The sequence below is a fragment of the Martes martes genome (genome assembly GCF_963455335.1).
Source record: "Martes martes genome assembly, chromosome: 13".
Taxonomy (NCBI): Eukaryota; Metazoa; Chordata; class Mammalia; order Carnivora; family Mustelidae; genus Martes; species Martes martes.
This window is the reverse complement of record NC_137901.1, coordinates 84,370,576-84,383,134: the sequence shown is the minus strand read 5'-3', so window position 1 is coordinate 84,383,134 and position 12,559 is coordinate 84,370,576. Positions and strand designations below refer to the sequence as shown.

At 56.8% G+C, this 12,559-nt stretch overlaps 1 protein-coding gene across 2 annotated transcripts in view; it reads left to right on the top strand.

Moving 5' to 3' along the window:
• The first annotated feature begins 204 nt into the window (after positions 1 to 204).
• The window catches only part of SH2B3 (SH2B adaptor protein 3), a 37,508-nt gene continuing 25,153 nt past the window's right edge, over positions 205 to 12,559 (top strand). For both annotated transcript variants that reach the window (XM_080822120.1, XM_080822121.1), the window contains exons 1-2: positions 205 to 340; positions 10,289 to 11,086. In XM_080822120.1, coding sequence (XP_080678246.1) covers positions 10,316 to 11,086 — 771 coding nt within the window. In that variant the 5' untranslated portion in view covers positions 205 to 340; positions 10,289 to 10,315. The remainder of the gene's footprint in view (positions 341 to 10,288; positions 11,087 to 12,559) is intronic.

Below are 12,559 nucleotides of genomic sequence, written 5' to 3'. Positions count from 1 at the left end.
GCGGCATGGGCTCGGGCCACCGCCTCCGCCCGGCCGCCCGCCCGGACTGTCGCGGCCCGTGGTGGCGACGGCGGCGGCAGCAGCAAAGTTTCCCCGGCGGCGGCCCGGGGGCGCATCCCCCCGCAACTGTCAAGCGCTGGCGGCGGAAATGATGAGGCGCTGGCCATTTTCCGAGCCCGGGTTTCCTGCCTGAGCCCCGCTCGAGCGAGCCGCGAGCCAGGAGCCGGCGCGCGGGAGAGAACGCGCCCGGGGCGGGGGCCCGCCCGCCCCCTCGGGATTTCGGGGGGCCGGGGGCGCGCGACGCCATGGGCCGGCCGGGCCCGGACCCCCTCTCTCTCAGGTAAGCCCGCCTTTCCCGGCGCTCCCTCCACCGGGTTGGGAGGGCTCTGATGGGGGAAGAGGAGGCCCCCTGTCCGGTTCTGCCCGGTGTCTGCGCACTCCCACAACAGCCTGAAATACTGTCCTGCCCCTGACCCGGATGGGGTGTTCAGGGGCGGCCCTTCTCCAGCTCCTGCGACGCCCTCCCAGCCGACACCCCCACCCACACACGTGTTGGCGATGTAATAGGGGAGGCAGTGGGGAAGGCGCTGAGAGGGTATGGTTAATACCCCCAGTGTACCCCTTCAAGTAGCCCAGTCAGTCGAGGGCAGCAGTCCCCCTCAACTTGTGTGTGGTGAGGAGGGGTCCAGGGTCAAGCGCTTGGTACCTTGAAAGTGAAAGCAGTCAGACGGGGCTGTGAGGATGGAAGAGCCCTCTGGAAGTGGGGCCACTGTCCCTCCCCACTCTCCCAGCCCAGACCATGTGGCTATGAGGGTGTCTCTGGATTCTAGAAGCCCCTCTCCCCAGTCACCACACCTCAGAAGTGGGCCAGGCCAGGTGCCCCCAAGCCGCTGAGTTTGGGGTTTCCCAAGGGTTCAAGAGTCCTGGAGCTCAGTTCTCTTTGAGCTGGTGCCCTCGCACCCCAGACCTGGAGCTCAGGTGAATCCTCCTATCTAAGACAAAAAAAAAAAAGTGGGTGGGATGGGGGTGGTTTGCCTTTTAGGTCAGCAAGGCTGAGAGGGTAGTTTCAGAGGCCTTTAATGCTTGGTGCAGAAATCCCCTCCCTTCCCTCCCTCTGCCCATGGGGGCTTTTGGGATGATGGGGATTGCATTTGAGGAACTGGGGAGGGGGACCTTCCTGCCTGTCCTGCCTTTTTTTTTTTCCTTTAATTTCCTCATTCTCCTGTTTCTCTTCCCCATTCCCGGCCACGATGATGTAGGTGAGGAGGTCACTGCCTGCAGCTGGAGGCCTCCAGGGAGGGGCATGGCCAGGCCTGACTGAGTGGGAGGAAGTGAAATTGGGCTGCGGTGGGGGCTTTGGAGCAGAGGGCCTGGCAAAGCAATGTCTGCAGGGCCAACGTCCAGCTTTGGGGGCAGGAGGGGCTGAGATCTGACCCCCATGCCCCTCTCCTGGGAGAGGAGCATCCCCTGACCTCCACCAGCTGCCAGGCTCAGCTAGGGCAGCCAGCCCATCCCGCCTTCCCTTTTACAGTCCAGCTGCAGGGCCCCTGCCAGGCGATGGGCACATGGGTCTCCAGGTCTAGGGGCGCGAGTCATGTCTGGCTTTCTCATCACTGACCTGGCTGCCAGAGCGGAAACAGCTCTGAAGGCTCCCTGGGGCTGCGGGGGCTGGAGACCCAGCCCTAATGGGGGGAGAGCAGGCAGAGGCCGCCCGGGGCGGGCTGGGGTCAGCCGATGAGAGGCCAGGGCCCGCTTGGGAAGTTGGAAGGGTTTTTAATACACTTTTTCTGAGCTTTTTCCCACAACCCTCCTCTGGGAGGGAAAATCCTTCTGAGCCAAAGGGTGAACATTCCTAGAACTTGTGCGGGTCCCTGTGGACCACAGAGACAGCCAGCTGGAAAGGAGCTGGACTGAAGTACCAGCTGCTGGAGTCGGAGGACCTTCAGGGATTTAGCAGTGGGAGAGGAGGGGCCTGGAGGCGGAGGTTCCATGCTCCCACTGCTTCTGTCCTGCTGAGGGCATGGCGAAGTGACACCTGTGAACCTCAGTTCCACCCCCCCATGTGAAATGGGATAATAACAGGTTTATGGTAGGGATTTAATGAGTCATTGTGTGAGAAGCACCTGCTGCCTGGCAGAGAAAAGGTTCAATTACAGGTGGTGGTGGTTATTTTATTATTATCATTGCCATCATTATCACGATTTTCCTGGCTGTGGAATGTTTGTCCATCAGCATCCCTCGAGCATCTCCAGCACGTGTGCGGCTCTGGGGGGGTCCTGAGTCTTTAGGAGAAGAATTGCAAAGATGCAGGCAGGATGAGGGGATGGTGCTTCCTGGCTACAAAGCCTTGCTTAACTATCCCAGCCTCGGTTTCCTCGTCTGTCAAATGGGTGTGATCAGAGTACCTAATTCTTAGGGTCATTGGAACCATACGAGCAAATTTGCAAAGCGTTTAGAACATTTTGATCAGGAGTGATAATAATAATGATGAGACTGTTACTGTTGGTTGTGGATGTTAGCTCTGATTGTTCTCCTTCCTGATCCTCTGCTTTCCCTCCCCCCTCCCCCTCTCCCCTGCCATTCCTGTAAACCCTGGACTTAATCCTTCCTGATAGACAGAACTTTCTAGTACAAATAAGATTCTGTAGGGGCGCCTGGGTGGCTCAGTGGGTTAAAGCCTCTGCCTTCGGCTCAGGTCCTGATCTAGGGGTCCTGGGATCAAGCCCCACATCGGGCTCTCTGCTCAGCGGGGAGCCTGCTTCCTCCTCTCTCTCTGCCTGCCTCTCTGCCTACTTGTGATTGTCTGTCTGTCAAGTAAATAAATAAAAACTAAAAAAAACAAAAAAACAAAAAAAAAACAAGATTCTGTAGAACCACTCCAGATATGGGGGGAGCCTGGGCCCAGCAGACACAGGTAGCCCTTAAGCAGGTCAGCCTTTGGGGGCCCTTGGATATCTTGGTCCAGCCGTGTTACCCCAGGACACCCTCCACCTCCTGGATGGAACCTCCCCAAGGACAAAGGGGGCAGGGCTAGAGGCACTTGGAGAGACCTCCCAGTCCCAGTGCAGCCCACTTTGGGGGTTGGGGGAGGTATGGAGATGCACATAAAGCAGTCAGAGCTGGGCCTCCCCTGACGATAATAGATGAGGATATTATTATCAATATTATTAAATGAGTTGCCTCTCCTGTTAAATTCCCACTTCTCCTTGGTAGCAACATGGATTTTGGAGCCAAATCCAGGATCTGCCAGGTTCTAGCCGTGAGGCCTAGGGCAAATTATCGGACCTCTCTGGACCTCATCTGCCCAACGGGGGACCAAGAGTCTTAGCCTTTCCGGGGTATGTGAACCTGTGCGTAAGGTAATATATAGAGTGTGTGAGCCCGGCACAGTGTAGGGACTTGAAACTCGTTGGCTGTAATTGCTAAGGCTCTGTGCCCCTGGGCTTGTCCCTTAACCTCTCTGAGCTCCGCTGTCCTCCTCTATGACATGGGAGTACTAATGACTGGATTGTATTGAAAAGAGGCATGCATGATGCCTGGCATGCAGTCGGTGCTCAATAAGTGTGAGCTGTTGCTGTGAGTGCCCTAGAGGGGGCTAACACTTCATTGCCAGGTTTCCTGAGAAAATGGTCCCAAGGGCCACCCCCCCCCCCACCCCGGGTGTTCAGCATCTTTGGCTGGGCGGGGCAGGAAACTGCTTCCATCTGGCAGATGGGAGAAGCCTGCCTCAGAGTCCAGAGGTGTAATACAAATTTCTTGTTCCCAGCCAGACCCTGCTCCCAGCTACCCGCCCTCCCTGAGGAAACTGAGGCGGGCAGTCTGCCCAGGGGAAGTGACTCAGCTGGGGTCACTCGCTGAGTCAGGCTTAATTGGACCCAGGAGCCCTGCACCCCAGCTCCCTGGCTTCCGGGGGCCTGTAGTCCCTTGGAAACTGGGCAGGTCCAAAGACCACAGCTGGACACCAGCTCACTTGGGTCCTGTCCCCTGGGCAACCACCATTCCTCAGCCGGGGCTCTGAGGTCCCATGGACCACCCCTAGGCTTCTCAACCTGGTATTCTTCTTCCCAGCAAGGGCAAGGGGCACTTCCCCAGGAGAGCAAGTCCTCCTGGTGTCCCCCGGCCCCGCCTCGACCGGAAACCCAGCAGCTGAGCAGATGGCTGGAAGATTTGTCCTCCCACGCCACCCTGTCAGGGGTCGGCGAGGGGGGCCAGGCTGCAGGCTTCCTCGTGAGCCAGGCCGTGAGCCCCTGGGGGCCTGTCCGGATGTGGGCCCCCACCCTGGTTGGCGGGGGGGGGGCAGGCTGCCACTGCCCCTTGTGTCCCCAGGGAGGCCTGGGAGGGAGGAAGTCTGCCCTGCTCACCGGGAGCTGACTCACAGGGTGCCTGATGGAGGTGCCGGCCTTGGGGAGCTGGAGGACTGGAAATGTGACTGGTGGAGGCGGTCACAAAAGAGGGCCTTGGGCATGAATATGCCCTCTGAGAGCTGGCCTCTCACAGGACAGGCCAGAGAAGGTGAGGAGTGTGGGGAGAGGTTCACCTCTCCTGACACCATTGCAGGGTGCAGGGCGCACCGAGGGGGTGTCCCCTGGGTAGAGTCTCAGCCTTCTCAACTTGGGGGCAGTGAAAAGAAGTCACATGCTGGTATGGAGGGGTGGTGCTGGGGCTGGTGAGTACTGCCTGTTCTTGGGGGGATAGTCCCTGGCTTTCTTCTGAAGCCTAGCTGGGTAGGTGGTTGGGGTGTCAGGCTGGGCATGGGGACAGAGGACTTGAATGTCCCTGGGCACTAGGTGACCCCAGAGAGGGTGCCTCAGGACTCCGTGGACTGCTCAGTGATATAGGGCAGAACCCACCTCTCAGCCTCCACAGGACCTCAGAACCTTTATTCCCTACATCCCAGGGGCTTCTCCACAGTCTGGACAGCCTGAATGGTGTGAAAGGGCAGTGGGCTGACTCCCAGGCGTGTGTGTTGGAATCCCCCCAACTCTCTGGGCTTCCTTGGGCAGAGGGTCTGGGCTGCTGGAGAAGTTGGTGCTGTAGGTGGGAAAGGACAAAATGCTTGCTGTGGCCTGTAGTCAACCTGGAGGCCTCCCTGGAGGAGGTGTCTCCCTCTGAAGATATGGGACTTCCTGCCCAAACATCTGTGAGCTGGGGACAGGGGAAGCTGTGGACCTGGGGGAGGATGGATGCTCTGGACTGGCTCATTTTAACTTCATTTACCACAATTTATCCTCCCCAAGCCTTGGCAGGTGGAATTCCCACAGGTGGGTAAAGATCTTGTCTGCACCTGGGCCTCATAATTAAGTGGGAAATGTTAGCTTCCCCAGATTACTTTGTTATCCAGGGTGATCCGATAGAGGAGGGGCTGAGGAGCCCTAGTCTCTGGGGTCACGGGCTAGAGTGGGCCCCGCAGTTCAGATTCCCTGCTTAGAGCCAGGATTCCCAGCTGTTCAGCGCCTCATTTCTCTCCAACTTGGTAGGGGCTCGAGGGTTGCTTAGGCTGGATCTGCTTCAGTGGGGGACACCAAGCTCGGGCTAGGGCTTTAAGGCCCGCAGGCACTCTGGTGGACATAGCTGTCTTGAACATGGGGGTCCCGAGAGGCAGATCTACCCCCAGCCCAGCCCAGGGCCCTAGGATGGGCCGGGAGACGTTGATTTCCTTGTGTTCGCTGTGGGGACTTGGGGGGAAGGGGGTGCCAGGATTTGACCTTCCTGCTCCGCGTAACATCCTTCTTGTCCCTCACCCCACCATAGGATTTGGGAAATGCCGGCACCCCACCTCCACACACATAGCTGGGAACTAACTCCCTGCCCCAGAAGCCCAAGCTCATCAGGTGGGAGGGACTCTGCAGATTTGCAGGCCCCTCTGTGTGTTTGTTCATCCCTTTGGCCACCCAGGTTTCCAGTGCTCTGGTGGGTGGAGGAAGGGGGGAGGAGGGGGCCAATGGAAGTGCCCCCAAGACCCTCCTACTTATATCCCCCACCCTAAGCCTGGAGGTTCCTGGGAACCCTCAGGTGATTAATAAATGCTTTCTGATAAGAGCTTTTCAGGCCTTAATCCCACAGTTGGCATGATCTGATCAATTACTTAGCATATAGTAAGTGTTCAATAAATGGCTACCACCGGGGCTGAGGTCCAAGGAGAGGACCACCTTCCTGCCGCCTGGCTGCCAGCCCAGCCAGGAAACCTCCGAGGCACGCCCCCTCCCAGACGTGGGCCCCTGCTGAGCGCTCAGTGCTCTGACTGGTGACTTCCTGCCTGGAGCTCCTGCCTGGAGCCACCTCTCCCCTGAGAAGGCCTTTTGTTCAGGCTCCCTCTCTGGCTTCTGTGACCAAAGGCCTGAAATTCTCTGGAGCTGGTGCTCTTCTCTGCTAACAGTAAGAGTAATAAAATAGCAACAGCCACTTGTTAGATGAGCCCAGTGCCCAGCACCCCGCAGACCTCCGTTCTCAGAATGTTCCTAGTGAATGCCGAGAGCTGAACACTGGCCCATTTTACAGATGGGGGGACGGGCTCAGAGAGACGAGCCCCCTTTTCTGTGCCGCACAGCAAAGAAGTGGCAGAGGCAGGAGGCGGCCCCAGGTTTGGCGGGTAGCTCCACATGTGCTTGTCTGGGCGGTGGGGGGATCTCGGTGCGTTTCTCAGAGCCCTGCAGCCCTTCTGTTTGTCCGTGTCAGTCAGGAGCACGACTCCAAGAGCAGGATTACCAAACCGTAGCCCGCCCCAATCCCAGGAGTTCATTAACTCATACAGGTGCTATTTCGGGATCATCTACTCTGACCAGGCTGTGGGGGTGAGTGGAGCGAGATGGCCTCTGCACCTTCCAGGGGCAAACAGCCCTGGTTGAGTGCACAGGACAGAGAGCGGTTCTAATTCCAGCTCTACGCCTCACTGGCCATGGGGCTCTGGGCAAGCTAATCTTCCCATGTCTTGGCTTTTTTATCTATAAAATGGGCGTATTGATAGGTCTCCCCTCTACCCTCCAGTGTAGATTAAACTAGCGAGTATAAATGCAAAGTGTTTAGCACACAGCAGAGCATCTAAAAAGCCAGAAATAGTGTCATTTATTGTTATTTTTGTTTTTAAAATTGTATTTGTAAAATTGAGATACGATTGGGGTGCCTGGGTGGCTCAGTTGGTTAAGTGTCTGCCTTCAGCTCAGGTCATGATCCCAGGGTCCTGGAATTGAGCCCCGCATTGGGCTCCCTGCTGAGCAGGGAGCCTGCTTCTCCCTCTTTCTCTGCCTGCCGCCCGCCCTGCTTGTGTTCTTTTTTTCTCTGTCAAATAAATAAAATCTTAAGAAATAAAATTAAGATATGATTGACATACATTAGTTTCAGGGATACAACATAATAACTGGATTTCCTGTGATCATTTTACAATGTATACAAATGTCGAAGCATTGTGGGTTTTTTTTTTAAGATTTTATTTATTTATTTGACAGAGATCACAAGTAGGCAGAGAGGCAGGCAGAGAGAGAGAGGAGGAAGCAGGCTCTCTGCCAAGCAGAGAGCCCAATGTGGGACTCGATCCCAGGACCCTGAGATCATGACCTGAGCCAAAGGCAGAGGCTTAACCCACTGAGCCATCCAGACGCCCCAAATCATTGTTTTTAAACTTGTACCCTATGGCTGCTTTCCTGACCACCAGGTGGCTTTGGGACCTGGGCAGAGGAGCTGATGCCTCCAGACTCCCACAGGGGCTGAATGAGAAGTTTATGTCTCTCCCCTGGGTCTCCTTCGTTCAATATACATTCGCTGGGAAAGTGAGTCTTCCTAACGGTGTGCATTCTGGCACTGATCAGGCATTTTGGGACAGCTTCTGTGGGGGTTTCTATTGCCAGCAATGGGACCTCCCACACTTCAGTTTCTCTGTAAAATGGGAGCAATTATAGGCCCAACTTCCTAGGGCTTCCATGAAGCCTAGGAGAGTTAATGCTTTGCAAAAGCAGAACCGATGCCTGATGTCTAGCAAGTACTTGGTCCACACCGCTCTTCTGTTGGGGGAACTGTAGGAGGTGTGGTTAGGAGGGCTGCCAGCCATCCCCCGGGCAGTCAGGAAGCCTGGAGCCAGCACACTGTTCCAGGAAGCCTCCTGCTGAGGTTGGGCCCTGCCATTGGGCATCGGGACTTGGGGGTGCCTGGGAGGTGGTTTGGCCCAGTGAGAGGTGGTTGTTGGGGGGGACTGGCCCCAATGCATCTCTTGCGGGGCCACAGGTTGCAAATGCAGCTGACCGCTTGCATTCATACATTCATTCATTCAGTGGGCATTTATTGAGCTCCCGCTGCGTGCTAGGAACTCGGGCTGGAGCAGGGAGCAGATTGGGAAGCTCATAGTCTGGTGCAGAGATAGCCACTAATTTTAAAAATAACAGCTATTTAAAAAAAAAAGATTTATTTATTTTAGAGGAGGGAGTGAACGCGCTTGGTGGGAGGGCAGAGGGAGAGAATCTCAAGCAGACTCGATTGGGGGGGCTGGATCTCACAACCCCGAGGTTATGACCTGAGCTGAAATCAAGAGTGGGACGCTTCACTGACTGAGCCGCGCATAGCTGTTGAATGCTAACATGTGATGGGTGTGCTGAAGGTCAAGTTCAGGACTTGACTCTGTGGGCTCATGGAAGGTTCTCGCGTGTGAAGTTGGGAGCCAGCTGAGAGCAGGCAGGGCCGAGGGGACACTGAAGGCGAGGCCCAGAGGCTGCAGCCAGCACGTGATGCTGCACACACAGGGTCTCCTAGAGGAGCAGGAGCTTGGGTCTGGAGTCCGAGAGCTTTCTGGGCCCCCTAACCTGCGAGAACAGTGCTTGCCGCACCTGTGTGGCTGCATGGGCGTGGCCATGGGGTTAACTAAGGACAAATCACACACACACAGGCCCTCAGCAGCAGGGCGGTTTTCTGGGCAGTGTGGGTTTGGAGAGGTCCAGTCAGGTGTCAGAGGTCACACAGCTTCCACGTATGTGTATAGTATAGCTTGGTGCCAGCATGGTGCCTGGCACAGAGTAGACCCTCAGTAATAGCTTTTTTTTTTTATTGGGGAGGAGGCATGGTGGTAGAATGAGCAGCTGTCATTATGTGGTCCCCAAAGGGGCCCAGGGCCAGCCAGGCTTCCCTGGGAGGACAGCATTGATTGTAACTAGAGAGGTCCAAGGTTCAGCACCTCGGACAGCAGAGGGTGGGGGGGGCTTCTACCATTTTGATTGTGTGGTGCGGAAGAAGGAGCCATGGGGGTAGGAGAAGGGAGCCCCAGGTGGGATATGTAGGCAAGGGTCTGCCTTTCCTGAAATCCCCCCCCCCCATTGGAGCAGGAAATAACCTTTGCACTCCTTTGTGAGTCTTGTTAATTCCTTTTTATTCGTCGTTTTATATTTTTATTGACACCGATGATACACTCTCATTGTAATATTTAAATAGTAACAGCCAGCCTTTAGTAGGCTTTTCCTAAGTTCTAATGCCTTTACATTTATTAACTCAGTTAATCCTTGTAACACTCCTATAAGGCAGGTACAAGCGTGTTCCCCATTTTACAGATGGGGAAACTGAGAGAGAAGTCAGTAACTCACCCAAAGTCAGGAAACAAGTAAGTGGCGGTGCTAGCGTTTGAACCCAGGCTCAGTGTTCTCAACCATAGAGACATGTAGCAGCAGTGTTCCTTGGTTACTTGAATCCCAAATCGGGTGCTTCTCCCAGAAGTCACTACTGTTTTCAGCAGCTTTGCTCCAGCCACACCTTTCTTGCCCACCACTTAAACACATTTACATGGACATCAAAATTGGTAGTTCGGTTTTGTGTGTGTTCACATATATGGGATCACAGAGTCTGCATTATTTCATGGTTTGCCTTGGGGATCTCCCTGGGGTGGCAGCGCAGACCTTCCCCTACCTCCTCCACTGCTGCAGAATATTCCAGCCTGCAGATGCAGCGCCATTTGCTTTACCAGTCTCTGATGGGCATTTAAGTTGTATAAACACCAAAGCCGGACACATCCGGGGATTGTCTTGTACCTACCTCTCTGCACATGCAAGCAAGCATTCTCTCGAATGCTTGAAAGTGGAATTCCTGGGTCTGCAATGCACCCTGCCAAACTGCCTTCCAAAAAGGCTGGATCAGTCCGAGCACTGGCAGCATCGTAGGGGAGTGACCATCTCGCTGCACCCTCACCAGCACCAGGTATTATCGGTGATTTCCGATCTGACGTCGTGCCTGGTGAATAACCTGTCTCGCGGTGGCGGGTTTAAGTAGTCGTTTGCTCAGCGGCTCACTCCTTTGTCGCCCACCCCTCTGTGTCTTTCAGCCTGGCCGCCCCACCTCGGTCTCCGCCATGAACGGGCCCACCCTGCAGCCCTCCTCGGCCTCCTCCGCGTCCTCGCCCTCCTCGTCGGCCGCGCCGACGTCGTCGCCGTCCCCGCGGGGCTGGAGCGAGTTCTGCGAGCTGCACGCGGTGGCCGCGGCCCGGGAGCTGGCCCGGCAGTACTGGCTCTTCGCGCGCGAGCACCCGCACCACGCGCCCCTGCGCGCCGAGCTCGTGTCGCTGCAGTTCACCGACCTTTTCCAGCGCTACTTCTGCCGCGAGGTGCGCGAGGGCTGGGCGCCCGGGCCGCCGGGGTCCCGGGCCGCGCCGCCCGCGCGCGACTACCGGGACACGGGCCGCGGGCCCCCGTCCAAGGCCGAGGCGGCCCCGGCCGAGTCGGGCCCGGGTCCCGCCGCCCCCGCGCTGCCCAAGGCCCGTAGCTCAGAGGAGCTGGCCCCGCCGCGACCGTCCGCCGCCTGTACCTTCCAGCACCTGCGCCACAGCCTGCGCCACATCCTGCGCCGCGGCTCGGCCGGGGAGCTGCCCGCCGCCACCGGGGCCGCGGGGGAGGCCGGCGAGGGTCCGGCCCGCTCCGGCCTGGCCAGGAAGCTCCTGCCCTGGAGCCTGGCCCGCGAGCCGCCGCCTGAGGCCCTCAAGGAGGCGGCGCTGCGCTACAGCCTGGCCGACGAGGCGTCCATGGACAGCGGGGCGCGCTGGCAGCGGGGGCGGCTGGCGCTGCGGCGCGCCCGGGGCCCCGACGGCGGCGCGGACCGCGTGCTGGAGCTCTTCGACCCGCCCAAGGTAAGCTCCCCGCGCGACAGCCCCGCGGGCGGCCGCACCCGCCCGGAGGGAAAGTATGCCTTGGGAAAAGTGAGGCGTTTCTTTCAGGCGGTTTTGGATTTGCAGAGAGGGTGCGGAGATGGCCCGGCGTTCGCTCGGCCGCCCCACGCAGCCGTGCCGGACGTCAGCGGCTCGCGTTACTGCGGCATGTGCCTAACTGAGGCAGCGCGCCGCTGGCGGCGGTGTTTCTGTTCCAGCATATTCCATATTCGATTCGGCTGTCGTGGTGTCTCTTTAGGGGCCTCACGGCTTCGACAAGGTCTCAGGCTTTCCTTGTTTCTGATGACGGTTTTGAGGAGTAGTGGTCAAGGATTTTGTAGAAAGTCCAGAGACACCGTAGATGGGCATCACGTGGGCTGTGACAGGTCCCTCTGGTCCTTGACACCCCTGCCCCAGGTGGACCATGACCAAGAGGAGGAGGTTCTCTAGGGGGGTTGAAACCCGTCGTTTTGATTCCTTTGCATGTCTCATGGTTGGTGGATGTCTTATTTCAAGTGTTAAAAATTCTCCGTGTGTGTGTTTCCACAACTTAATTCAGCTCTGCAGGTGAGGCCTGACAAGCTCTATCTTGGACTCAGGTGTATCAAATTGATGCGACCACGTGGCTTTCATTTAATTCCTTTCTCTTTCTGTTAGGCTGCTGAAAAGTGAGCCAGGCACATGTGATCCTAGCCCCCGGAGGGTCCCGGTCTGAATGGAGGAGACTTAGTTATTCATTCATTTAACCGATGTTTATTGAGCACGGACCGTGTACACAGATGCTGATGCTGGGGACCTGGCATCTTAGTGGGAGCTATTGGGCAAGAAACCTACAACCGAACAGGGAGTTATAAATTCTGCACGGTGTTCTAAAGGAAGAGTGGTTGGGATAGGGTGTTGCCAAAGAATCCCCTTGTGTGACATAACCTTCGGCACTGTGTCCGGGGCGTACAGGGCAGAGGGTGAGTGCGTGGGAAGCCCCACGAGGGTGGCCACGTTCGCACACACCCAAGTCGCCCAGCACCCAGGGGGCTCCCTCCCGCCGCCCGTCATAACCCAGGCCACCTCCTCCTCCCACGGACTCCTATTCCATTCCACGGATTACATTTCTCTGTTCTTGAACTTGATACAAATGGAATCACGCAGCATGTTTCCTTTTGCATCTGCTCCTTTGGCTCAGCAGAATGTTGTAGAGGCTTGTTCGCACTCTCCTGTGCGTCAGGAGCCCGTTCCTGTCGTGGTACCGCAGGGAGCTTACACCCACCTGTCCGTGGTATTTGGATCGTTTCTACTTTGGGACTTTTATGAATAATGCTGCTACGAAATTCGCGTATGGTTCCCTGTGCGTATAGTTCCCTCTCTCTCAGGGAGAGTCCTAGAGGCCTTGCTAGGTCATGTGGCAAGTGCATGTTTATCAGAAATGTCTGTATTTTTTCCAAAGTGGCTGCAAGATCT